Raw genomic sequence first — 27,910 nt, forward strand, 5'->3', positions numbered from 1 at the left:
AACCCAAATGTATGCAATGTGATCAGTTGGTAATTCCATTCAACCACATCAAATGCTTTTTCTGCATTTAAAGACAATATGATCTCTGGTGTATTAGATTTTATGGGTGATTATATTACATTAAATAAACATCAAAGATTACAAGCTAAGTGTCTGCTTGTAATAAATCTGGTTTGGTCTTGTGATATTGCAGAAGGACACACTTTCTCAGTCCTTCTAGCTAGAACTTTAGAGAGTATCTTAACATAATTATTCAGAAGTGAAATTGGTCTGTATGATGCACATTGTAATAAGTCCTTATTTGTCTTTGAAAAAACAGTAATTAATGCTTGGCAAAAAGAGTGAGGTAGAATTTTGTTGTTTCTAGCTTCCATACACATTATAATAATAATAGTGGTGATAACGTATTTAAAAAATATTATAATATCCACTGGCAGCTTTCTCACTTCGGAGTGAGCTTAGTAATTTGCATCTAGTAATTCTGGGAGTGTCAGAGGTTTATCCAGTTCCTCTGCACTAAGGCTATCTAGCTGTGGTCTTTGTAATGCATCAAAAAACTCACCAGAATGTCATTTGTCTTTTTTAACTTAACAGAATATATGGACTTATAGTACTCCCTAAATGTGTGGGTTATATTTTAATGGTCAATGCTCTTGATCTGTGTTTGTGATTTCTGTAATTGCATTGCAAACTTCGTATTTGTGGATTTCTTGAGCTAAAATCTTACTAGCATTCTTTCCGTGTTCATAGTAATGATACCACGATTTAAAGATAAGCTGTTCCATTTCTTTTATTGACAAGAGGTTAAATTCTGATTGCAGAACCTATCTTTGTCTATAAAATGCCTCATTTGGAGAACTTGTGTATTCTCAATCTATTCTGATAATTTCACTCAGTAACTGTGACACCTTCTTGGTCTCCAATTTATTTTTATGGAAAAAAAGCCTAAAGAGTTTCCCAGAGTACTCCTGCAGAAACTTCTAAAGATGCATTTGTTTCTGAAATATAATACATTTGTTTGGAGGTGAATTCTGTTAAGTTCTGCTAATCAAAGGGGGTTAAAATGTCAGCTACTATATAAGTGTGTAGAGCATTATGATTCAAGCTCCAAGGTCAGATGGGTGTGTTCGGAGATAGCAATAGCATTGTATTTGCAAGATTTGATAGTAGGCAATAAATTATGATCAAAAAGGAAATAATAAATTCTTGAATAACTGTAATGTACAGGTGAGAAGACGGAACATCCTCTTGAGTTTGGATTTAACAATCTCCACGGGTCTGATAAGATATGATCCATTACAAACTGTGTGATGTGTTTGCGGTATTAGATGTTATCAGCACTGTTAGTTGAAGACCTATCCAGGTCTGGATTTAAAACACAGTTAAAGTCTCCAGCAATTATAATTTTATGTGTGCTCATACTGGGAGTAAATGCAAATATATTTTGAATGAAATCTCTGTCATCCACATTAGGTGCATAAGTATTTATCAAAATTACTTTAAATAAATTACCCATCCCCAATTACATATCAACCTTCAGATATTACATATGATACTACAAATTAGATTATTTTATGTATTAAGATGCTTACACCTCTAGTTTTCTCTGTATTGCTGGAGTGAAATATTTGGCCAATCCAATCTCTTTGCAATCAAAATTTGTCCTTACTTTAAGTCTCCTGTAAAAATACTGTCTTATTATTTTGGTCTGTTAGACGAAGGAATTCTTTTTTCTCTTTAGATTGTGATAGAAACCTTTGACATTCCAGCTTGCTTACAAAGTTCACTATTTGGTCAGAGAGACAGTGCTTCTTAACTTTTGAGGACATTTTGTAATCTTAAGTGAAAGTAGTGTGTTATTTAATAAAATAACTTTAACCTTGATTTCATATTGTTGGTATGTACAGTATTATGGCCAAGGGGCCGATTATTATGTTGGCACTTAAACTTGTTGAGGTGAAAAAGATAAAATAAGAAGTAACTTGTTCTCTTCCCCTAACAGATTCCAGGACAGCCCTCCCTCTGCACTTCATTTAGAAGTTGCTGGATTCCTCATCAATCATTTGCTTACACAGTAAAATGATTGTTTAACCTTAAAGGAAAAATGTTGACAAATGCTCTTTCAAGGTTACAGTGCTTCTGTATGACTTCACACTAGATGATCTTTGAAACCCTCATACTGTCAAAGTTTGTTCTGGAATCCTCACTGATAGAAGAACCTCTGAGTAAAAAACAAAGGTAATGTTCATATTATCATATCGTTTTTGTTCTGCAGAACCATGTAATGTTGGCACAACTCTCCTATATTTTTCAGATGCATATTTGCACTTGTAATTGCTGTAAATGAATCAGAAAATCCATTGTTTATAGTCTTCATGATGTGCCTATTAGTTCTCATAATGTTTATTTATGGAGCAGATAGACATATTGTAAGACAAGATAATTAAATTAATCATCATGCAATGTACTATCTGTTTACTTTGTTATGTGTCAATAGCTTTAAAAAATTTTGGAGCCCAAAGTGCCTAGAGGGAAACCATAAGAAACTGTTGAGCTGAATCTGATATTGACAAACCAATGAGCACACCAATAATAAAAGGCTCCTGATGCCAGTACTGTGTTGGTCTCTCGACAGCGAATATGAAATACATATAATAAACTTGTAGATGTTGAAGAAAATGCGGTATTGACATTTTGGGTAACACTATAGAAAAGCACGTCTTCGTGTCTTCACAATAACTAGCCGTTCTTTATTTGTGGTTTATATAAGAAAAATGGAAAACATTTGGAAAAAAAATGCACTTGCTTAAGCCCGACTATTCAAACTGCAGCCCTGCCTACCTGTATCGCGGCGGGCGTGTCAGGAGCCTCCCTGCAAAAAATTTAGCGCATTGCAATGCAATTCATGTCTTAAACTCCATGCTGAAGAAGATATGATCATTAGTGTATGCTAAAGTTCATTTTTGAGCATCCAGCTTATTTCCAAAAGTAGGATTATGTTTGTTTATTGTATACAAACAAAATGCTTCAAATGTCAAAGAAGGACGAAGCCGTAATTTGTAGACTAATTAAAAAAAAGTAATTTAACTTTTAGTTATTATCATCACCCCTTTATGCCGAGCGCCAATGTTTGCTAAACTCTACTCAGTGCTCTGCAACTGCAGGACTTGGGCATTTTCGATTCTTATAAGCAGCTACATCCTCTTCATCATTTTCGGAGGTTCGGTCCTCATGGTTCTGGAAGAACCGAAGGAAACGCAGTTGCGGAGCTCCTTGCGCATCCTGCGAAGCCGCTTCCTGCAGGCGCACACCTGCGTGTCAGACGAGCAGCTTGAAACCTTCACCGAGCAGGTGCTTCGTGCTCAGAAGTTTGGAATCCCCGTTTTGATCAACGAAGACGATAGGAACAATTACGATTTCACGTCATCTCTGTTTTTCCTCACCGCGTTTCTCACAACTACCGGTAAGATGCTCTTTCACTGAACCTTGGGCTTTATTCACTTTTTATATGAACTTTTACTAAGTTGACTTCAATCGAAAGATCGCCTGCAAATGCATTTTCCTATTTTCTGGATGAAAGCACATAGGCTACATATTATACAATAATACATATATTGTATTTGTTTCAGTAATTATTTTGTACTTAGTGCAAATAATGTGGGAAGACGTTGGTGGCGCTGAGAATAGCGCTGCCGCCTGATGAATGATGTGTGCTGTGTTCTAATCCCTTCCACTCGTACTAATGTTTATATTGAGGTTGAATATACGATCGTCTGTGTGATTTTCTTCCACATTCTAAAATAACCGTCTGGTTTGATTAACTGGCCCAATAGACCGAAAAATATATCAGATATGTCTGTTCAGTTCTCACTTTAAGTATAATGTTAGCCATCTGTTTAATATACAGCATTGTGTTACCATGCATATTTCCAGTGGCGTCAAAATAAAACGCGATCCTGCTGCAAAGAATTGTCTATTGCTCATAAAGTAAATGTCCAGATAGTTCAAGAAAATTCAATACTGATTATTTTAAATATAAAAATGAAATCTTTGTTTATTATTATATATTCTTTAAATATTTCTTTAATGTGTCCTCTGTACATTACCTTTACAGTACATGTATCTATAATGTAATGTCTATGCATAATATATACTGGCATCATTCCCACAGTTGGTTCCTGCTCTGCACCTGAAGCTACCAGGATAGGCTGTGGCTACTGCAACCCTGACTAGGACTAAACAGGCTCAAGAAATGGATAAATGGATGTACTTAGTAGATGGGCGTTATTAATGGGCCAGAACTTTATAATAATAATTTTGAAGTGAGTTCTCTGATAGAAGAATAGTGTTTGGTGAGGGGAACACTGAGTATTAATACATTTATTTGCCCATATGTTCATTCATGTTCTACCTTATGGGTGCAAGGTAGGAACCATGTGCAGTCTTCCATTTAGTGCACGTATTGGCGTCTCTTGAGGATGCTCAAGTCTTTTCTTGATTGCTTCAAGATTGATTAATTCTTCTATACAAAGAGTATGTGGAAACCATAAGTGAGGAAATAATACATTTACAGATTCTGATTGTGATTTGACAAAGAGATGTTTAAAATATCTTTTATCCATCTGTTTTATAAGTCTTATCTAAAGCAAGGTTGCAGAGAAGCTAGAGAATATTCTAGTAAGCACCCTGGAAGGTGCACCAGACAATTGCTGGGTAAACACACACACACACAGAACCAACTTAGCATGACTGATCTACCTAACCTGCATGTCTTGTGACTGTGGGAGGAAACCAGAGCTCCCAGAGGAAGCCCACACAGACAAAGGTTGAACATGCAGCTCCATGCGGGGAACACCCACATTGTGTGGCAGCAGCACTTCCATTGTACCAACCAAATAACTTCCAATCTGCGTTAATCAGAGTGACAGATCCAGATGATATATCAAATTACAGTTTTGGCCACCATTCATATTAACCAAAAATGAGTCAAAGTACTTTATTTGGTTAGCATTGCAATTATTTTGAAAAAAGTTTATTTATCCCATTATTTATTGTAGGTAAAATTCTACATATAAACAACATAGGTTTTATTGTTTCATACATTCCATCAGATGAGAAGGCATTTGTCACTTTTTGCATACCCAAACTTACTCTCTAGAGAGTTTTTTTGGGATCAGAGCACAGGGGTCAGCTATTCAGGTTGGGCCTTGCTCAAATGCAAAATGGAGTAAAATTCTTTCTGTCACTTTCGGGATTCAAACCAACAACCTTCGTGCTACCAGCCCAGATCTTTAGCCACAGAGTCACCACTCCTTGTTTGGCTTCCACGCTGCAATGCCAAGAAATCTACTGTTATCATAAACCTTTGATATCATTCATTTATTTAAGTATATAGGTATTTTCTAGTAAATGTAACATTACTAACAACATACTGTATTATTATTGAAACTGAATACAAGCAATTCTTAATCTTATTGTGGTGCTGGCTTTCTTACTAGCCAATGTTTTAATCAGATGGGCAGTTTCTACCATTAGTCAAATTTCTTGCCTAATTTGATGCCCAGTTTCGTCTTTGTGTTTATAGAGTCAAAAATATGCTGTTTTTTTTTTGCAGTTCAAAAAAGCAGCAAAGATTTTTTAATAATTTTTAGAAGACACATCCAGTCATTTTTTCATACAGCAATTGATGGTAGTTTTATATTTAATTTATTTATTTTCTGTGACAAGATCAATGCATTTTCAACATTAAGGGCCTGTGTGGCACAGCCTCACCAGCTGTTGTGCAAAATAAGCATTACGCTTCCTTCAATAATTTAACTTAATGTTAAAATATTTTTATAATAGCCCTAATCTTTGTTTTTCTTAAGTAACTTTTCGTAGTTGTCTATCATTTGCTCAATGCAATTAAATATCTGGGAACATATGGCTTCTTATAGTAAATGAAATTGTTGTTTTGCCTGGTGCTACAGACCTGAAAGGCTGCACCAACTAGCCCTGCAGTGTTCTCTGTATTCTCGGGTGAGCGTATGCTTATGGGGCCTGAAGGTTGTCAACTTTACTAAAATAAGGACTGCCTGTTATTGTTGTTGTGGTTTTTATTTCAATCACATATTGGCACTTCACCATTTAAACTTTTCCCAGTCAAGACCATGGGGCACATGCCAGTGAAGAGGTATGAACAGTCCAGTACCATCTTCTGTCTTAAAGGTAGTCCATCCATCCATCCATCCATCCATCCATCCTCTTCCGCTTATCCGAGGGTCGTGTCGCGGGGGCAGCAGCTTAAGCAGAGAGGCCCAGACTTCCCTCTTCCCGGCCACTTCTTCCAGCTCTTCCGGGAGAATCCCAAGGCGTTCCCAGGCCAGCCGGGAGACATAGTCCCTCCAGCGTGTCCTGGGTCTTCCCCAGGGCCTCATCCTAGTTAGATGTGCCCATAACACCTCACCAGGGAGGCGTCCAGGAGGCATCCTGATCAGATGCCCGAGCCACCTCATCTGACTCCTCTCGATGCAGAGGAGCAGCGGCTCTACTCTGAGCCCTTCCCGGATGACTGAGCTTCTCACCCTATCTTTAAGGGAAAGCCCAGACACCCTGCGGAGGAAACTCATTTCAGCCGCTTGTATTCGCGATCTCGTTCTTTCGGTCACTACCCATAGCTCATGACCATAGGTGAGGGTAGGAGCGTAGATCGACTGGTAAATTGAGAGCTTTGCCTTACGGCTCAGCTCCTTTTTCACCACGACAGACCGATGCAGAGCCCGCATCACTGCGGATGCTGAACCGATCCGCCTGTCGATCTCACGCTCCATTCTTCCCTCACTCGTGAACAAGACCCCAAGATACTTGAACTCCTCCACTTGGGGCAGGATCTCTCCCCCAACCCTGAGAGGGCACTCCACCCTTTTCCGGCTGAGGACCATGCTCTCGGATTTGGAGGTGCTGATTCTCATCCCAGCCGCTTCACATTCAGCTGCGAACCGATCCAGAGAGAGCTGAAGATCACGGCCTGATGAAGCAAACAGGACAACATCATCTGCAAAAAGCAGTGACCCAATCCTGAGTCCACCAAACCGGACCCCTTCAACACCCTGGCTGTGCCTAGAAATTCTATCCATAAAAGTTATGAACAGAATCGGTGACAAAGGGCAGCCCTGGCGAGTCCAACTCTCACTGGAAACGGGCTCGACTTACTGCCGGCAATGCGGACCAAGCTCTGACACTGGTGTAAAAAGGTAAAAAAAGGTAGTCACATAATTATTTTATACACTGTTCACAAGACATTACATACCCAAATCTTGATTTTCATCTGCTGCTGAGGAGTACCGTGCTAAATTTGAAAATGCCACCAAAGAAGCCTACAGTTTGTGGAAATGAAGCCAACAATTTGATGATCCTGTTTCAAAGAAGTGAAGAATGGTGGTATATAAAGAACTGGTATGCATGTAGAAAAGTTGTTTTTTCAGTTGTTTGCTTGCCTTGTGCTGACCAGCAAAAACCTGGCTGCATGGTCTTTAATGTTGCCACCAGACATGCAATGTGCAACTGGAGTTGTGCACAGAATTCCCTGCTTGTGAGTAGTGTGGCGGATTACTCCAGATGATAGAGATATAGCAGAATGCTGCATCATCTAAAGTTAGTATTGAATTTAAGAAATCAATCAGGAACATATCTGTGATATATACTTGTGTGAGTGGTATAGCTGTTGTGGGACTAAAAAGCTGATGAAATTTAAAAGCATTTTTAAAGCAGAAACATGGACACAAGATTATATGGTACAAGATAAATAGACTCTGCTCTCTATTTAAAAGATCAGGCTAAAAGAGGTCATCTACCTGAGTCAGGCCTTCTCCTCCCAGGTCAAATTTACATCCTTGCCCTAGTATTAAGTGATTGAAACACAATGAAGAAAACACACCTTAACCAGTGAGGTGAGAGCAGGGCTAATAAAGCCCTTATTCTTAGATGGAGTTAATGGTGTGGGTCTGAAGAAAATAACAAGAGAGTGCTGGAATTTAGCTGGGTGAGCAGAAACATGAAATACACAAAACAAATGGCAAAATTTAGTTAGCGGAATGTAAGAATGTGCTGAATTTTTAAAAAGCTGTGCAAAGGGAATCAGATTGTACATTGCAAAGGTCATAAATGTAACAATAGAGCATAGGCTACAGCACACATGAAAATGACATAAAAGTAGATTTTCAAGTCATTGGCAAAATACATTTAAACATGACAGAGAAAAGTTTGAACATAGACTGAGGCATTTATCCAAAAAGTACTGAGTTTAAATAACAGATAATTGTAGACATTGGTTTAGAAAAAAGTTGGAAGACATTTCTGAGGGTAGTGTTCTTTTTTTATTCTAGTTAAGTGTCTGGCTACGGAATTCTGAATAAATTGCATAAAAGTCTTGGTTATTAAAGTTAAGTAAACATGACATTTTGGTTTGCTGAATAATTAAATAATAGTGCAGAAAACGTTGCACTAGGATATAATGATCCTGTGAATGATGTGTCTAATTCAGCCTCAAGAAGATTACCATTGCATTGACACCTCAAGCTCAATAATATTAGACATATGTTAGATATCTCCTTAAAGCAGATTGAGTTAACAGCACCACTGTTAAGGAGCTATAGGCACAAAAAAGAGAAAAAAAGGAGCCGATGGAAAAGTAATAGGTAAAGTAAACTACTTATCAACATTTCTGATCTAGTTTTTAGGAGATTAATGCTCCACTATTGAAGCTATAGAAAAATAATGCGTGATTGTATCTAAGATGTCAACCCTGATGCAATATTACAAAAACACGATAATAGGATATACTCAGCTATTTAAGAAAATTGGATATACTCAGCTATTACCACTCAAATATGGAACCGTGTGACTGTTACACTATAAAGTATTATCTGTGCTACCCATCTAAAATGGGTTAAAATCTAAGTGATCACTGTAGACCTCAGTATATTCAGTTTTCATGTTTGTAGTGCACTGTCTACTGGAATGTATTTTGTTTTTTATGTGTGAAAAAATGCATTGATTTTTTCATTCCAACAGATGATGCATCACAAACATTAGCACTTCTTTTACAAATTCCATACTAAATGGCTACAACAGAGACATAACGACCAGGCAGGCACATAGAAACACAGACGCATACAAAGACACTTGACCTTTTATAAAGGTGGATAAGCTGATTTCTGTTCTCGATGCTGTAAGTATTCAGTATTTATGTTTGCAGCGCACCATCTATTGAAATGCATTTTTAAAAGATACAGTAATAAAATGCATTTATTTTTCATTCCACCAGATAGCACATCATAAACATTAGCACCACTCTTACGAATCCCATACCAAATGACATTTAACACAGTCACACCAACCTGACAGACACACAGATACACATTAAGATACTTGTTCTTTTATTAAAGTGTATTCTTGGTTATGTGTTTTTTTTTTTTTAATGCATGACAATAAATGATACTAAGATTGAAAAACAATTTTTAGAAGTGACTTTAGATAAACTGTTGTTGTGCAGTGCGAGTCAACACTTCTCCAATCCATCCCATCCACTACACTTAAAAGCAGTGACATCTGCAGTTCAGAAGATGGCATTTCTGCTTTAGAGGTCTCATCTCGTAGTTATTCTTATTGCGGAGAGAGTGTTCAAGAAGTCGTTTTCAGCCCTGGTGTACAAGCCTGCCACAGAATAACACACTACTCAAAAAGCTTTAATACAGTACAGTACATAATACAGCTGAGATATGCTCCTGCTGTCTCTGTGTCTGTATTTGAATAAGCATATTTTATAAGAATGAGCAAATGCATTAATGGATGGAGTGACATTATAAATGGGGCTGTCAAATGCCTTCCACTCATCACAGGCTATGATGACCATAAAATACAGTATAAATTCATCAGAATTTGTTGGCTGTTAAACTAAGAGCAACTGAAAAAATGCTTTTATTTTATATAGCACCTTTCAAAATGAATATCTTAATGAGATGCTGTACAAAAAAGTAATGCATTGCAAAACAACAAAACATTTTAAAAACTACATAAAACATTTTTTTAAACCAGTTATACAAGTTTGACCGCATATATTTTGAAAAAGCCTGTGAGGTATGAGATTGCATCTGTTTTTGGGAAAGGTGTTCTTTTATCAAGAAGTAGCATTTGGTATGTATAGCAAGAGTGTCTGCGAAGAGCTAGGTGCATTCTTGGTATTCTGTACAGAGGACATTCTTAAAGTATGACAGGTCTGTACCCTGAGAGTGACATTTAAAATGACATTTTAAATTTACAAGGGAATTACTTTGTGTGAATCTCCTTTTTCACGGTTATGGATGTTAATGAAAACTTTAAAGTAAAGACAACATTACTGACTGTTGTGTGTGTATGTGTGAGTGGCTGTTTTCTGCTTTGCACACGCTGCTTCTGGGACATGGTCCCCGATATTCTAAACCACATCAAGTATGTTTGGATTTATATTGCTGTGTGTATTGGTTTTTAAAGTTTTTAACCATAATATGGTGGTGTTTTTCCAGATACTTTACTCAAGGGTGGCATGGTGTTCTAATAGTTAGTGCTGTTGTCACACAGTTCTAGGGCCATGGTTTTGAATCTTTCACTGTATGTATTAGTTTGCACATTCTTTTTAGGTTTCTGTTTTTCTTTGAGTTTTTCTGTAGCTTTCCTCCCACTTTCCAAAGACTTACATGTAACATTAATTAGCATCTCTAAATGGACTCTGATGCAGGAGGGCAAGTGAATGTGCACTGCAATGGATTGATGCCAGATCCAGGATTGTTTCATGTGCTAAATAATGCTTCGTAAACCCTCAGCTAGATTAAGTGCAGTTGGCAATGGTGAACATGCTCAACGTGATGCATTTTATAATCAAAACCCGTTAAATGTTGGCAGTTACTTGAAATTGACCTACTCCAGTTTAGCTTTATCCTTCAGATTTCGGTTTCTATCTTTCTGAAAATAATTTTCTCCCCTTCATCTGCTCCTAGCTGACGTAAACAGATTGTTCTTGCGCTTCAGGCTGTATTTGGCTCAAACCATTTGTCCTTCACTTCTGACCTAAATGTAGAGAAGTGTCCTCATGGCATGGTAAAACCGTCACCATCGGAGAACTCAAGCACCAAGGCTAAATTAGAGTGACTCAACATTAAAAAGGAAACGTGTCCCCAAATAGCCAAGCCAGTGCTGCCACTGATGTCAAATCCATAGGCCTCTACTTACAGATACGGCAGTGATAAATGTGCTCAAAGCAACAGCGACAATTTTCTTTCAATGTCTCGTCCTTGCTGTCATGAGCTGACAAATTCGTAGCATCCTGCACTGAAATGATATGAAGCAGTGCAGTAACCAGCATCTGTCCATTAGGCAGCATCTGTATGATAAAATGGTTTTTATTCATTTTGTGCATGCGAGGTGCTTTCAAGATTTGTGTACACACTCATTTCATATTTGAACCACTTTCAAAATGAATTTGAACAGTCAAATAAATAAAGAAAACTTCAGATATGAGCCAATGATCAGAACAGGGTCACATTTACCTGCAGTGTGAACGTAGCTTAAAAAACTCAGACAAGAACTATTTTAATGTCAATAACATCATCCAAAAAACATAAAATATTGGAACATTAAATGAAGATTCTGCTTCTATTTGGAGAGTGCAGAATATTTAGGTAAGTTCTCCATTTTATCCTGAAATGACTGACGGCCTCATTCAGAATTATGTGGAAGCTGGTGGTAAAACTGAGTACGGTATGTTCTTCTGTTAGGGCTTAGGGAATATACCTAGAGATATACGGCACAGGAGTTAAATAAAGATAAAATGGTAGCAGAAGTTAGTTAGAAGTGTGAACAAGGAGCAGAAAGGATTAATGTAACACTAAAAAGTATGTGAAAGAACGGATTGATAGATGAGTGACAAGCAGGCAGTAAGGGTTTAATCACATTGATGTTGAATCCATGACCAGCATGATGGGCACCTTATAAACCATGGCTTTGCAGAATGTAGCAAAGATGAGTGAGATTGCAGTTGCAGTTAGAAACCAGAAGCCCGCAAACTCACTTGAACAGGAAGAATTCCTTTTAGCTGAGCTCGCTAAACTGGTGCAGTTTGATTCAGAGGTCTGGAATTTGTAACCACCCTTAAATTAACACCAATTACTCATTTGGCAATGTATTTTGTTGTTGACTGGATGCATTATTTCCACATGTGTCTGCTTGTCATTTAATATTTAAATAAAGAACTCTAGTGAAACAAAGAGTCATTAGAAGTGTGCCAATATGGTAGTTTGCTAGGTAAGAGTGAGGCAAGAAGGCTATCTGTATGGTGAGATTTTTCTGTGAAGAAAGCATAGTAATGTCCCTGAGGATGTTTTTTGGTGTGTCTTCTTCTGGAAAACACACTGCACTTGCATAAATAGAATTGATTTTACCAGAATGCTAAAAATTAGACGTGTTATATGGCTGCACAAAAGAACACAGAGGTATAAATGTGCTTAAGAAAGCAATTATTTTTGTCAGTCAGTCAGTCATTTTCCAACCTGCTATATCCTAACACAGGGTCACGGGGGTCTGCCCGAGCCAATCCCAGCCAACACAGGGCGCAAGGCAGGAACAAATCCCCGGGGAGGGCGCGAGCCCACTGCAGGGCACACACACACACACACACACTAGGGACAATTTAGGATCACCAATGCACCTAACCTGCATGTCTTTGGACTGTGGGAGGAAACCGGAGCACCCGGAGGAAACCCACGCAGACACGGGGAGAACATGCAAACTCCACGCAGGGAGGACCTGGGAAGCGAACCCGGGTCTCCTAACTGTGAGGCAGCAGCGCAACAACTGCGCCACTGTGCAGCCCCCAATCATTTTTGTTTTCCACCCCAAAAAAATAGAATCCTTAAAAACCTATTTGCAATATATACTTTATATATTTTTAGAATTTTTTTGTTAATTTTGCAAAAGTATGTAAATCAAAACTTGTCTGTTTCACTCATTGCTACTAATAATGTGGAGATGTTATGTAATGTAAACCCTAAAACCAAAACCTGCAACTAATCTAATAAAAATACTTTTACTTTTATTGCAACAAAAACAAAAATTCTGAAAAAAAAATTAAAGACTTAGTAAGCAAAGAGCTAAATACACAAATATTTAAACACACAGCTTTAGCTAAAAAGTGATTACTCTAAAATGGAATTTTTGAAAACAAAGTCTGTTAACAGAGCAATGGATTAAAAAATACTCACAAAAAAGAGATAAATCCTTAAACAATGAATTTACAAACAATGAATTACCAACAAGTATGACCTCAACTTAAAGAAACCAAAAGTAGAGAGGGAGGCAAGAAAAAGGAACATCAATGCCCTAGTGACTAGACTGGGGTTTATCAGAGGCCCAAATAGGACAGGACACCTGAATAAATGGGGCTGTAACCCAACTGCCACCGGGCCCAAGTAATATAAAATATGAAACATCTGTTATGATGCAAAGGAGTACCCCTCCTTCAAATCCACAAAGACCATCCATGCTGGCTGGGGAGAAAGCCAGGATTCTCACCGGTGCACCCAGCAGAGGCACACTTTGTTTGGTCATTTCCCAGGGAAGACATGCTGGCTTCAAGGGGAGCAGGCCCTCGAAATGGGAAACAGGTCTAAAAGTACTTTAGCAAGTGCCCTGACAGAGAGAGGTTAACTGTAAGCATCTGGCTGTACGATACAGAAATGGAAAAAAAATAATCTCTATTACAAATAAAAAGGTTTATTTTGAAAAGGCTCCGAAGTGCACAAAAGGAAAAAATGTATGTAACCGACAGCAATCCAATAACGTACAAAGTCCCAAAACAGATCCATTAATAGGGGTCAAACACAGAGCAGTAAATAAATCCAGTAATTCCATAATAACCAAAATATTACACAAAACACAGATGAACTCACCAACACCAAGAAGTGTCAAATGAATTACATTTCATTAGTAGATCTCCTCAGCCTTTATAGGGCTGGGGGTGGTCCCACCTCTTAGACAACTACCCATAAAGCACAAGGACAGCACATGACCACCCATTGAAACTAAACTACAGAATAATGAAATATTGTAAACAAAACATAAATACATCGGCCCGGCGAGTACTTGGATGTGAAAACATCTAAGAAAAGTTTGAGTTGGTCCTGGAAGAGGTGTTGGTGAGGCCAGCAGAGGGTGCTTACCCTGTGGTCTGTGTGTGGATCCCAATGCCCCAGTAAAGTGACAGGGACACTGTGCTGTAAATATGGTACCATCTTTCAGGTGAGACATAAAACTGAGGTGCGGACTCTGTGAGGTCAAAACAGTAGGGTTTATCCTGATATCCTGGCTAAATTATCCACCATGATTTGATCATTCTGGCCCCCAATCATCCCCTGTCTCTGATCTCTCTCATCCTTTCAACACCCAGTAGTTAATGTAGGGCAGCGGTTCTCAACCTGTGGGGGGCGCGAAGTAACAAAAAAGTGGGCATGAAGATGTAAAAAAAAAGAAAACAAGAATCGAAAATATGAAAAATACATCTATTGGAACCAATACAAAAGAACTTAAACTACATTCTGATACTAGAAAAATAAATATAGAGTTAGATAAATGTCGATAAAAGCTATGTAGGTATAATAAAACTTGTAGTGGTGTATCGGCAGCAAAAAATATAGGAACACATTTTATTAGGGTTTCAAAAAAATGTTAGGGGGTGCAATTAAAACTGTTATGAAAACTCAGGTCGCAAATCCTTAAAGGTTGAGCAACGCTGATGTATGGTGAGCATACCAATGTAAGTTAGCTGGCACAGCATCATCCAGGTGGGTACTACACATTGGAGGTGATTGAAATGGCTTCCCTCTGTTTATATAAAGTACTTTGAGTAGTGAGAACAGCGATATATAACTAATCAATTATTATTATTATTATAAAAAAGGGACATATTCAGACAGAACCATGAAAACTAAGAGAAACACAAATCTAATTAATTAAAATAAGAAAACTAATGATAAATAATTAAAATTCAAATGAAAAACTGCAAGGAACAATAATTTAATAATAAATATATCAAAGTTTGAAACCTTGACATCCAATCATTTTGCTAAAATCTAAAATTTTGCTCTTGAGAAAATGTTCAGTATTTTAGTAAAAAGTATTAACTGAACAAAAAGGTCAATGTGTCACTTTTTATAAAGAAATATTCTCAGACATTTTAAAGATCTTAGTACTTTCTCAAGGAGCTCTGATTTTAAATGATTCACCATTTCAGACATTCTTAAGCACAGTGAAAATAAAACAATTGCATTGTTAAACATTCCTGCATGATTGTGGTAAATCCTTTAATCTGCACTAGTGAGTCACCAGCAGTACTGATTGATGTTCAACAAGGTGGACTGCGCATTTTTCTTTGTCATGCACTGTACCAGGCTGAGGAAGTAGGCTTTCCTGCAAGCCCTGTGAGACTTAGTTATTGAAATATCGATTCAGATATAAAGAATAAGTAAAAATCTCACAGTGGTTTTAATAATAAAACAGTAGTAAGGGAATTTCCCACATGGCATACCTCTTTCTTCATAATTCTGTTTCTCTGCAGTCACCTCTGACTCATGCATGTTTCCATCTTTGCCCTAAATACGTTTTTCAATACCATAGAGCAAATCACAAAGCTCCCAGAATTTGAAAGCCACCTCTGTGCAATGAGACACCACAAAATCCCAGTAATTATTATTGATGAGCAGCAAGAGTTCACTTCAGCAAGCCCCCCTGGGCGTCAAGTAAGAAAACAATAATTACATTTGTGCAGCACTCTGGTGAATCATACCTGTATAACTGGATTTGGGAAGCACAAATAGCTGCATACTTGAGATTTGCAATTTCCTTAAACCTTGAGAGTGCTTATTTTTTTTAATATAATTTTATTGATTTTATTTAGGAAAAGTAACATTCCATACAGTCAAGTCAAATTTAACAAATCAAAGCAAAATTCGAACCCTGCCCATGAAAAAGAGAGCAGGGGCAGCAACCGAAGCTACTCTATCTATAGAGACAGAGAGGGTTGAAATGTAAGTGGGCTAGCCCCCTTTTACTTCCTCTTTGGTGCACAACATGGCACATGCTACAGTCCTATGAAAGCGAATTCACTAACGTAAAAATGTATACATTATTCAGTGTTGTCACATTGTCTAGACCCCGCATAAACCATGATGCAGAATGGATGGCAGAGCTATCACCTTTAAGGCTACTTTTTGTTCTTACCCATTTGCTTCATGGTGTAACCTATTAAGACATTGACACAAAGTATAATTATGACTTAGTTTGTTCTTATTGCCCCAAACTGAGTTTGATCCAAGGTATGCTTATATGAAGCTCCAACTTTACAGTACTCTGGAACTCAAGGGCCACAGCCTTAGAAGTCAGATGTTGAAATCTGTCCCTCATCCTAACAGACTTGCAACATTAGGGTGTACTATAAAGAATGAAGAAAATGAACAGGGAAGGCTTCTTCTATGGAAGTGATACTTAAGATTTCCTTACCCACAAAATATTAAGGAAACTGCAAAAAAAGCATCTTTTTAACAGGTAACACCACATCACTCTCAGTAGTGGGTGACTTTATAGTACTTGGACCCTTGTTTGACTGCTGGACTGAATGCATATTTTGGTAAATGTATGCATCAACCCATCTTGAATCAATTTACAAAAGACCATTTACTCCCTGCACGATCACAAGGTGTTTTAAATATCCAGTAAGATTACAATATTGTATCAGATATGCCTGTCATGATTCTGTGTTATAGCTTCCCTTGGGGTCTTTTTGTTACATCTTTTGAAATTTTTAGATATGCATTTCTCTTATGCTGCAGTCATCATTATTCTTCTTCTTCCTATCATGTAATCGTCTTCTGCAGTTTGCTTCATGCTCAACAGAAATCACTGCTCTTCTTTTTCTTTCTGCCACATTAGCTTCTCAATCAGTTTGCCATAACAAACATGAAAACTCACCTCACTTTGATGAGGTTGGTTCTACCTAAATTTGTTGATTAACCAGCGCATATCAGGTCATATGCTTTCAATAAAGACCAAAATCAAGGTTCTACCCCTGTAGTTTGAGAATTATAACATAATGGACAGAAATTAGCATTTATATATATATATATTGTGAACGGAACCTGGGCACAGACAGGCAGACATGTTATTATGCACCATCACACGTTTATTTATACTATGTATAAGTTAATCAAGTGCCACACAAACCCCAAAGTCCAGGCCAAACCACACTGCCATTTCTTTGGGCCGCCTCCTACTCTCTCTTGTTCCTGACCTTGTCCTTCTTCCACCCGTCTCCAGCCTCGAATGAAAGGAGGCGGCCCCTTTTATCTTCACCGACATGCCCTTGTGTGACGGAAGTGCTTGCTGTTCTCCCGGAAGCACTCCGGGTGTCCCTGCTTCTCTTCCCCCAACACTTCCTGGTGTGTTGGAAGTGCTGAGGTCTAGGGTTCCCAAGGCATTGGGGCACCCCCTGGCGGTGACCACGGGCCCCTACAGGGTTGGGCTTCCATGCCCTCAACCCTTGGCCCCCAAAGCAACCAGGGTGGCGGCCCCCACATGATCCAAGGTGGGCGCAGGCCCTCTTCCGGTCCCTCAAGGTGTCCTGGCCGGGTCGTCGCCCCTGGCATCCCTGACAATATATATATATATATATATATATATATATATATATATATATATATATATATATTCTTTAAAAGCCAAATTAATACTACAAATATTGAACTGTGGTAAAAATGGTAAAAACAAAATGATATTACAATAATATCTGTTTTAATAAATCCTCTGAGAATGATGCTCCTTTATATCAAAGTAGGCACCCACAAGTTCAATTGTCAGTCCACTAGAGAGTTGTGATAGCCATTGTGAAATTACTCTACATATAATAATTGTCATGCATTCTTGATATTGTGCCTATGTTAAAACGCAGTAATTATAAACAAGCGTTTAGTTATTTCATGTGTAATGTAGTTATTTTAATATGTTAATGAAGAAATAAATATAATTTGCCCAATATGTCATTAAAACACAAAACAATTGTAAAGCAAAATCTTTAGAAACTAAAATGCTAATTATAAATGAGGGTAGAAGATAAAGAAAAGAATGCCCCAGAACAGAATCATTGGAGTCAACACACAGACATGAAATGAGGTAGTACATAGTGTGAAAGGGATGGGGGGAGATAGTGAGTACGTACCTGTAAGCAAATAGGAGGTGCAGGGCCACTTCCATTGTCTTATGGAGTTAGGGAACGTAAGTAAAATGTAAGGCAGGGACGATGACATGAATGGGTTTGCAGTGTGGACAGATCAGATGAGATTGTGCGGACCCACATGGAAGGAGCCATGGAAGAGAGGTGGGTGATGCATTGAAGGGCACTTGAAAAATGAGACTGCACGGCCCGTCTAACCTAAGTTTACCTCATATAACAACATTTTTAATAATGAACTAAAGTCCTGTATCACATCTACATCAATAATGTAGGTATTGCAGTATAAAAAAAAGCTTCCACAGCTTAGCAATATCAGATATTCAATAGGGTAGTGTCATTGTTATTATGCCAAACAGAAGCCACTGATGATTTTTTATTAATAAAGAGATACCAATTAATAGGTTACGTAGACCACAACGTGAATTTCCCCTTGGGATTAATAAAGTATCTATCTATCTATCTATCTATCTATCTATCTATCTATCTATCTATCTATCTATCTATCTATCTATCTATCTATCTATCTATCTATCTATCTATCTATCTATCTATCTATCAATGTGCATTTGAACATTAAGACAGATGGAACCTCACAAATAGATATAAGAAGAGGGGCTAAGTGAGTAAGAGCCTCAAAGCAGAGTCTGTGCCTTCATGTTCAGCATAAAGGAGTTCTGGAACAATATAAAAGTAACATTAGAAGATGTTTGTGTAGTGGGATTAGACTGTGTTACAAATACAGATAACAACATTAGAAAAAACCTTAATAAATATTATACAGGGAGTATGGGATCACAGGCTGTGTTGTACTTATTGACAGCAGCAATCTGGACTTATTAAAATATATTGGTAATTTTTGCAGAAAAGTGATTGGTAGTAGGTAGTTATTATAGGAATACTCCACCCAAAAAAATATTTTTATATGTTATTTGCCCCATGTGTTTTGTAATAATTACAGAGAAAAATTTTTAACCTCATCTTTAATATTGAACAGAGAGAAAATGTTTATTATATAATAGAAGCCAATAGTGACCATTGTTGTAAAATAGCAAACAATGTGAAAAATGTCCTTGGAAGAAAAGAAAAAAAAAAATCTCAAGTTACTAATGTTAAATTAGCCACATGTCAGTTACCTAGTTGTATGCTCAAAACATGCAAAACACACACTTTTTAGCTAAAATATTGTTACATATATGCTTCCAGAATTTTTGTGCACATCAAAAATGGGAAACCTAAAGCCTCATAGAAATTACATTTTGAACTGAAAACAGGACTCTTGACCAGCGAATGGGGGGAGAAGCATGTGTCTTGGTAAGATGTGATCTTGAATACAGTTTTAATAAACAATAAATATGTCTGAATCAAATGGCAGCATTATCAAACTTTTAAAATGAACTTTTAAAATATTGTGAATATTGTAAAAATCTTTTGAAGTTTTCTTTGCCCTTAGAGTTTTTACTTTAACTATACCAATTATGTGTGATTATTAAATAACTTTGTATTTTTTAGGGGTCAATATTTCAAAAAGTTTGTCCAGTTCTTTCCCATGTATTCCTGCAACTAACCTGGCATCACACTTGATCTTCACCCTTCATCTTCCAAATAGTGAAACTACAAGGTGGCTCAGCAATGTTTTTTCTGACTGAGACTGGCCGAGTTATGAGAGTTGCCCAATCTCCAGGCGCTCACCAGTGACTGCCTCCCTCAGTCCAGACTCCTGTCCTGGTATTTTGTATAATCATGACGGTTGTTGTTAGCCATTCTTTGTCTGACATTTCAGCCTTAACCTGTTCACCAAGAAAGAACCAACCAGGTGCAAAAAACTCCAGGTGACCTAGGTCTCATCACCTAAGTCTGTTACGGTGAAGAACTCTGTTTACATTTATATTTATATGCTTGGCAACTTACAAAAGAGTTAAACATAATCAAGTAACAGTACACTATGGCCTGTTTGTTCAGAAAGTGTAGTAGGACAGCTAACAAAAAGTTGATTGCCACAAGTGAAAAAGATGTAATAACTAATAAATATACAATAATGGATTACAATCAATAAAGCAATTAAACTTAGTCTAAAAACAAATTAACCAGCAACTTAAAATAACACAGAGCAATGTTTTTTCCCCCTATCAATTAGACAGATACTTGCAGAACAGATGGGTTTTCAATTGAATCTTAAATACTTAGAGGGATTCAGCAATACGGGTAGAGGTGGTTAGCTCATTCCACCAACTAGAACCTACACAGGAAAAGAGTCTGTATTGAGACACGATACCATGAAGGGGTGGAATCATCAGATGCTCTTCCCTGGCAGACCTGAGTGAGTGAGAAGTAGCATAGTACCTCTCCAGTATCTCCATATACTCAGGTGCTGACCCATTGACAGGGAGACAATCTAATGACCTGAAGAGAGGACTGACATATGTTTGTCTTGGCTGGCTAAATACAAGTTGGGCTTCTGCATTCTGGACCATCTGCAGCTGCTTGATGGTACATCAGTCATGCCAGAAGTGAGTTGGAGTAGTCCAGACACAACCAGACCAAAGCCTGGACCAGAAGTTGTGCTGCATACTCTGTCAAATAAGGTCTGATCTTGTGAGTTGTACAGTGTGAACCTGCATGTACGAAAAATAGTAGAAATGTGGTCAGCAGAAGATCCTCCTCCACCTCCCATAGATTTGTGTACCTACTTGGCAGGCATAAGCGACCGTGAGGCAAGTTGTACAGAGATGGGAAATTGAACAAACTGGTCGGGATCACAAGAAGCCCATTTTTTGCCAGGTTGAGCTGTAGTTGGTGGTCCTTTATCCAGGTTGAGATATCAGTAAGTTATACAGAGACTGCTACCGTATTGTCCTCCAGAGGGAACAACAGGTAGAGCTGTGTATCATCTGCATAGCACTGATAACAGAAACCATGGGATTCGATGATGGAACTCAGCGACCTGGTGTACAGAGAGAAAAGTGGAGGACCCAGCACTGATCCTTGGGGTACACCTGTGCATATCTAGTGTGTCTTTGACAACTCTGCTTGTCAGGACACACTGTAGGATTTGGCCGATATATAGGACTCAGACCATTTGAGAGCAGTCCCAAGGTTAGAGAGGGTGGCAAGAAGAACGTCATGGTTGACTATGTTGAAGGCAGAGGAGAGATCCAGAAGGATCAGGGCCAATGACATGTTAGTAGCTCTAGCAAGCATTAGCTGGTCGACCACAGTCAGTAGAGCTGTCTCAGTCAAGTGGTTCCTCTTGAAGCCGGACTGGTTGGTAGCAAGCAATGCATTTTGTACAAAGTAGGAAGAGACCTGGTTAGAAACAATATGTTCAAGTGTTTTGGAAAGAAAGGAAAGGAGAGATATGGGTCTGTAATTGTTAAATTGGGATGGATCAAGTGTTGGGTTTTTTAGAAGTGAGGTTATCAGAGCAAGTTTGAAGATCATACGAAATGTGTCTGAGTTGAGTGAAGTGTTAATGATTTGTGTAATCGAAGGAATGAGTGAGATGGACATGACCTGATGGAAATGTTGGGTATAAGGTCAAATGGACAGGTAGTTGGGTGATTGGTGACGTGGTTGGGAACATCAGTGGCTGGTAGCAGAGAGAATGTGGAGAATGCTGGGTGATGCTTGGAAGGAAGCATAATGGGGTGCAGCAAGGGTGTGAACTGACTACCAATAACAGACACCCTATCCTGAAAAATGTTGCCAGCTTTGTGAGTGTTTGGGTTGTGGAGCTATGCGATACTGAAGGAAGAAAGAAAAACAAGACAGTCAGCATCAAGAGGGCTATCCAGGTGCATGTTCAGGTCCCAGAGAATTAGAAGGTGGCTGCTGTCATCTGGGAGGGAAGAGAGCAGTCCTTCCAGCTCATCAGGGAGACCTTGAGCAAACCTGGAGATTGACAAACTGCAACAATGGTCATGTTAATTGGAAAGGAGACAGTAATAGCATGGTATTTAAAAGTAGTTAAGTTGCATACTTTACCCAGAGGGGTGTATTTCTGGTTCTTAGATGCAAAGGTGTGTGTGTCTCTCACCTAGGGTCAATGAGCTCCTGGTAAAGACTGAAAGAATGAGATTTTAAGTACAAGTGGCAGAAATCAGTTTTTTTCACAGTGTGAATAGGTTGACACTCCATTACAGGGTGAGAAAATCAGTGATTTGGAAGAGCCTCAGAGTAGAATCACTGCTCTGGATAGAGAGGAACCAGCTGAGGTGGTTTGGGCATGTCATATGGATGTGTCTCAGCTGGCTCCCCTAGGGCTGCTCCAACCACATCCCTCATGGTGGAAACTATGCAGCAGATCCAGGACATGTCAGGGGGATTACACCTCTTGTCTGGCTTGGGAATGAATGTCAGGGAATTCCCCAGGAAAAGCTGAACTCTGTAGCTGCAGACAGGGAAGTCTAAAATAACCTGCTTGGCCTGCTGCCACCAAAACCCCCACCAGGAAAAGTGGTTTCAGAAAGTAAATGAAAAGAGGTGAGATTCTATAAAAAGGTCTTTAATTAGGACTCAACTTCCAGCTCATGAGCACACACACACTTAAAAAAGTTGTATATTATTATCATCAGAATAACAGGTTTTTTACCTTTTATTTAAAACCAGAATGTGATATAGCTCAACATCTTTTAGATGGTTTGAGCTAACCACTAATATTTTACGTCTGAAAAATACATTAAGTTTCTTTCTAGTATATTCTACATTGCAATGTAGATTTTGTTGCTAGTCCCATTGGTGCAGAAGAATGCAGCTAAATATAGTAAATGGTGCAATGAAAACCTAGTAAGAAAATAATCAAAAGCAATAGATGGTAATAAATATGTAAACATATAAGATTAAAAATAAATTAATATTAGATGTAAACATACAATATTAATAAGATAGATCAAATAACAGAGTTATGGACTTTAGGGACTTTCAAAATTCGACTCGATGCTTTTTGGGAGAAATAAGTGGATAGGACTGGCAAGCTTTGTTGGGCTGAATGGCTTGTTCTCGTCTAGAGTGTCCTAATGTTTTAATGTTCTAATGGACAGTCAGTAAAACTGAATTACTAATGCTGACTGATATCTAGTGTGTAATGGAATCTTGGATGACATAGAAGTAGTTTTTTGGGTAAAAACTCTTTGCAAGTCTGTTGGTGGGCCATAAAATGATGTAATATGGTTTGCAAAATGGCAGTTGGATAAACAGTATGTTGATGGGTTGTATGGCTTGGGAGAACCACTATATGTTCAAAAAACTAGTTTAAAACCTAGCTAGCATATGTTTTATGTCTAGAAAAAACAAAATATTAAAAGTAATATGTTAAAAGTTATAAACACAGCATAGACATTTTTGATCACAAGAGATTTCAACATAAGTTCATTATATATTTTTGAAAATTATTTTATCTAAACACTAATTTCATTCAGCTGAAAGATATTTTATTTTGGAATGATGTGATGTCTTTTTTATATACTAGTCCAAGGTGTCTTACTCGAAATGAAATATGCTTTGAATTCAAGTATTACATTTATTTTTCTACATACTGTATATGAAACGTTAATATCTATCCATGTATCACGTAATTATTCACAAATGAAACTAGTACCTTGATCTTGGTCTTAATCAAAAGCTCATGAGCTGATGTTATGTTGTAGAAATTCAAAAAGTTTTAGGCAGTGGCAGAAAGTTTTATTGTTATCTAGGCTTTTGTGGTATTTTATTTTAAGACAGCGGGTCTGCATGTTTCACTAGTTTATTTTATTGAACAAAAGTACATTTTACCAGCTGACATGTTTGACTGGTCACCTACTAATATCTAAATAAAGCGAACAAGATATGCAATACGCCTTTAACTTCTCTTCTTGTGCTTTATACTGGCTGACACATACAGAAATAAGTATTATTCATCCATCTTCCATCAAGCACATATAGTCAGTATCTCCAGGAAAAAAAACTTTGTGAATCAGCTGTGTGGGTGGGATACAATTCTAAGATTGACCTTTGCCAAGCAGAAATGTGTTCCTCCTGGGTGGGAAGAACTTAGAGCTGGTTCTTTTGGGATGATGCATTAGCTGGCTCAACCAGGCTTTAAGGCGGCATTGCCAAAGTCCAAATCATGATGTGTATAAACATTTTTAACAGACATTTAAAATGTATACAGTGGTGATAATTTGTAATATTTTTCTAATACGACATCCAGTACTTAGTGATTTTACTGTTGGTACTACTGCTGTTGCTAGTAGCAGACAGGTAGAAGTTTGTCATGTTAGAGGTTTTTCTGTCAAACTTCTAACATGTACTGTGCTTTTGACCACATACTGTACAGTATGTTTTGCTTTTCAACAGATTTCCTATAAAGTACAGTTTATATGCAAGGAATGCGCAATTTGCCATTGATCATGTTTCTCATTTGCTGTTACCTGGTGTAACTAACAGACATGTCACTCAGGGAGAATAATGAAAACCAGTCATACTGGTTATAGTAATTACACATTACATGATTATGTAAAAATCCATGTTTTCTTGTTTTCATGACCAGCTGGCATATGCAGTAATATAACAAAAACTCCTGAGTTATCTGGATTTTGGCATCAATAAGAAAACATATAAACAAGGAAACAGCATGTGCGTAAAACTCCAAAAGAGCCCTTATACTGAAAAAGGAAACCTAAAGAGCATCTTTAAGAAAAACTCACAAGAACTTGCTTCACCCCTCATTTCACTGGGTAATCAGTATATGCACCCCCATGGAATAACCAACCTTTCTGAGTAAAAACTTCATATTACTGAATCCAATATGTACAGGAATACAATTTACAGTATTTGAAAAGCAAGCATAATGTAGCAGGCAAAAGCACAAAAACAAATACTTAAATTATATTGGCACAAATTTAAAACACACCTCATGACATCACATGTTAGAATGTCAGAACACATTTCATGGTAAAAGAGTATTCAGCCCTTCACTTGTATTTCACACTGCGATTGTACTACAAAATCTTCTTAATGACCTCAATGCACTGTCTGGACGTAGACATTGACAAGTCCACTACAGCTCCTAGGTGCATCTTAAATGGTGTATTTTCAAGATTCAGTCTTCCCATTGTGTATTCAAACCTCACATTTTTACTTTCTATTTGTAATACTTTGTATTTACTTACATTAAATTCCATCTGCCACAAATCTGCCCAAGCCTGTGTGCTGTCCAAACCGCTCTGCAATGATTCAATAGATTTGAGATTATATTCATTTCCACCTCTACAAATTTAACCTTAACATCGTTTTTTGCATTTATTCAATAGCCCCCCAAATCCTAACGTCCTGGAGCAATACTAAAGAAAAGTTACAATTTTAAATTGAGTTGAAATGTTTATAGTAGATGGTTGTGAGTCTATATGTTGTCACAAATTATTTAAAATGACAGATCTGAACTTAATGTTTGAGCCTAACATGCTGCTTACACTAATGGTGATAACAAAATCATAATTGTACCAAAGCAGACACATAAACAATAAATATATACATTTAATTTGTCTCTCTATTATAATAAAACAATCCTGTGATGAGACAAGACTTTTTGGAAGATTTTTTCAAGTCCTACGAGACTTTGGCCATGAGCTTTTTCAAGTCACGCCCTCCTCTCAACCATATTCAACCACGCACACGGTACTCTCACCACTCATTTGTGTGAATGCTTTTGACAGACACATTTTCTGCTCTATCAGCTCTTATAAATCTTAACGATTTTCTCACTTTAAGTTCACAATTAAAGAAGACATATTATCCATCCATCCATTATCCAACCCGCTATTTCTTAACTACAGGGTCATGGGGGTCTGCTGTAGCCAATCCTATTCAACACAGGGCGCAAGGCAGGAAACAAACCCCGGGCAGGGAGCCAGCCCACCACAGGGTGTACACACACGGGACAATTTAGGATCGCCAATGCACCTAACCTGCATGTCTTTGGACTGTGGGAGGAAACCGGAGCACCTGGAGGAGATGCACGCAGACACGGGGAGAACATGCAAACTCCGCGTAGGGAGGACCCAGGAAGCGAAACCAGATCTCCTAACTGCAAGACAGCAGCGCTACCACTGTGCCACCGTGCTGCCCAAGACGTATTATTTCCAAACCTTATTGAAGAATTTCATCAAGGAGGGTTATCAACAGGAAAAATGAGTACACAGGCAATCCTAACACTGAGAAACGATAAAGTCAAACAAATTAACGCCTACAATGTTGATCGGTTACACAGCAGATTGGCTAAATGTGTATCAATAGACTATGCTGAAACAGTTGGTGGTGATCATGCGGAAGATGAAAACATCAATTTACAATATCCTGAAGAATATCTACAACCGTTAACACCACCTGGTCTTCCATCACATGAATTACTGTAGAAAGAAGGATGTATCCAAGAAAGGTAATGTAGTATATCTTCTGCAGATAACATTAGACAACAAAGATCTTGATATGCCATTCATATTAAAACGTTAACAGTTTCCCGTTAGAATAGCTTTAGCAAAGACAATCAACAAATCTCACAGCCAAACATTCGAAAAAGTTGTTTTATTTAATAGAGAGAAAAAAACAAAATTCAATCATGGGCAGTTTTATGTTGTGTTGTCACAATGAAAGTCCTAACACAGAATCAAAATTCAATGCATGCGATATTGATGAAAATTTAATTCATAAAGTTGTTTTTACTGAAGTTTTACAGTACAAGTGTAAGTTTAAAAAGTATTTGCGTGTTAATTTCAAAGCCAAACAGAACAAAATCGTATTATGCAATGAATAACTAACACAACATGAAACATAATTTACTTTTAAAATATTACGTTTTACTCTTGTTTAATATGGTTAACTACTCGCTGTAATATAAAATAGTTCTATTATGCATATGTAACAATTCCCATGAAAATAAAAATCTGTTTAAATTGTACAAGCACATCCCCATAGGCGAGCGAACAGAACCGCAAACAGGCTAGCACGTAGCGCAGGCATGGGGTTTGGCAAGCAAAGTGAGCAGGGGGCAAAGCCCCCTAGTTTCTCTAAAAAAAATTGACTAGCTCAATATAATCACAAAATTGGGCACAAAGTACAACAATCATCTTTAAACTAGGCTGACCTACCTTTTAAGGCGACCAACTTTTAAGTTGACCACTTCTTAAGACAATTCAATATGTAGATCAATTTGATATTTTATACAAACTCATTAATTTGGTTATATTGCATTTGAGCGGTATTACTTTAATACTCGTAGTTTCTGTTATTTTTGTGATGAAATTTAAACTTTTTTTCTATATTGAGGTCGCCCTCTTGAACCCCCCTGATATTTACTACGCGGTGAGGCATTTGTACTCCATCAACATTAATTATTTCCAGAGACATAATTTTGTCTATTTTTCCAGCGCATCGCGCACAAAAGCAAGGGAACGATGGGAGCACCAGAACTCTGCTCACATCATGTCGCTTCGTAACGCAAGCTCCAAGTAGTAAGTCTGTGATAAGCGGAATACCGCTATGCTTTCCACTCATGGGACGGAAGGACAATCCCGACCGCTTTTATATAGTGAGAAAGAAAGAAGAAGGAGTAGAAAATCATCTTTTACCTGGAAAAACGAAACTACA

At 37.8% G+C, this 27,910-nt stretch overlaps 1 protein-coding gene across 1 annotated transcript in view; it reads left to right on the forward strand.

Annotated features, from left to right (window-relative positions):
* Window positions 1–2,916: 2,916 nt before the first annotated feature.
* The window catches only part of LOC120539784 (potassium channel subfamily K member 1-like), a 67,921-nt gene continuing 42,927 nt past the window's right edge, over window positions 2,917–27,910 (forward strand). Inside the window, exon 1 of the mRNA XM_039770167.1 lies at window positions 2,917–3,463. Coding sequence (XP_039626101.1) covers window positions 3,127–3,463 — 337 coding nt within the window. The 5' untranslated portion in view covers window positions 2,917–3,126. The remainder of the gene's footprint in view (window positions 3,464–27,910) is intronic.

This window comes from Polypterus senegalus, chromosome 11, assembly GCF_016835505.1.
Source record: "Polypterus senegalus isolate Bchr_013 chromosome 11, ASM1683550v1, whole genome shotgun sequence".
NCBI lineage: Eukaryota > Metazoa > Chordata > Cladistia > Polypteriformes > Polypteridae > Polypterus > Polypterus senegalus.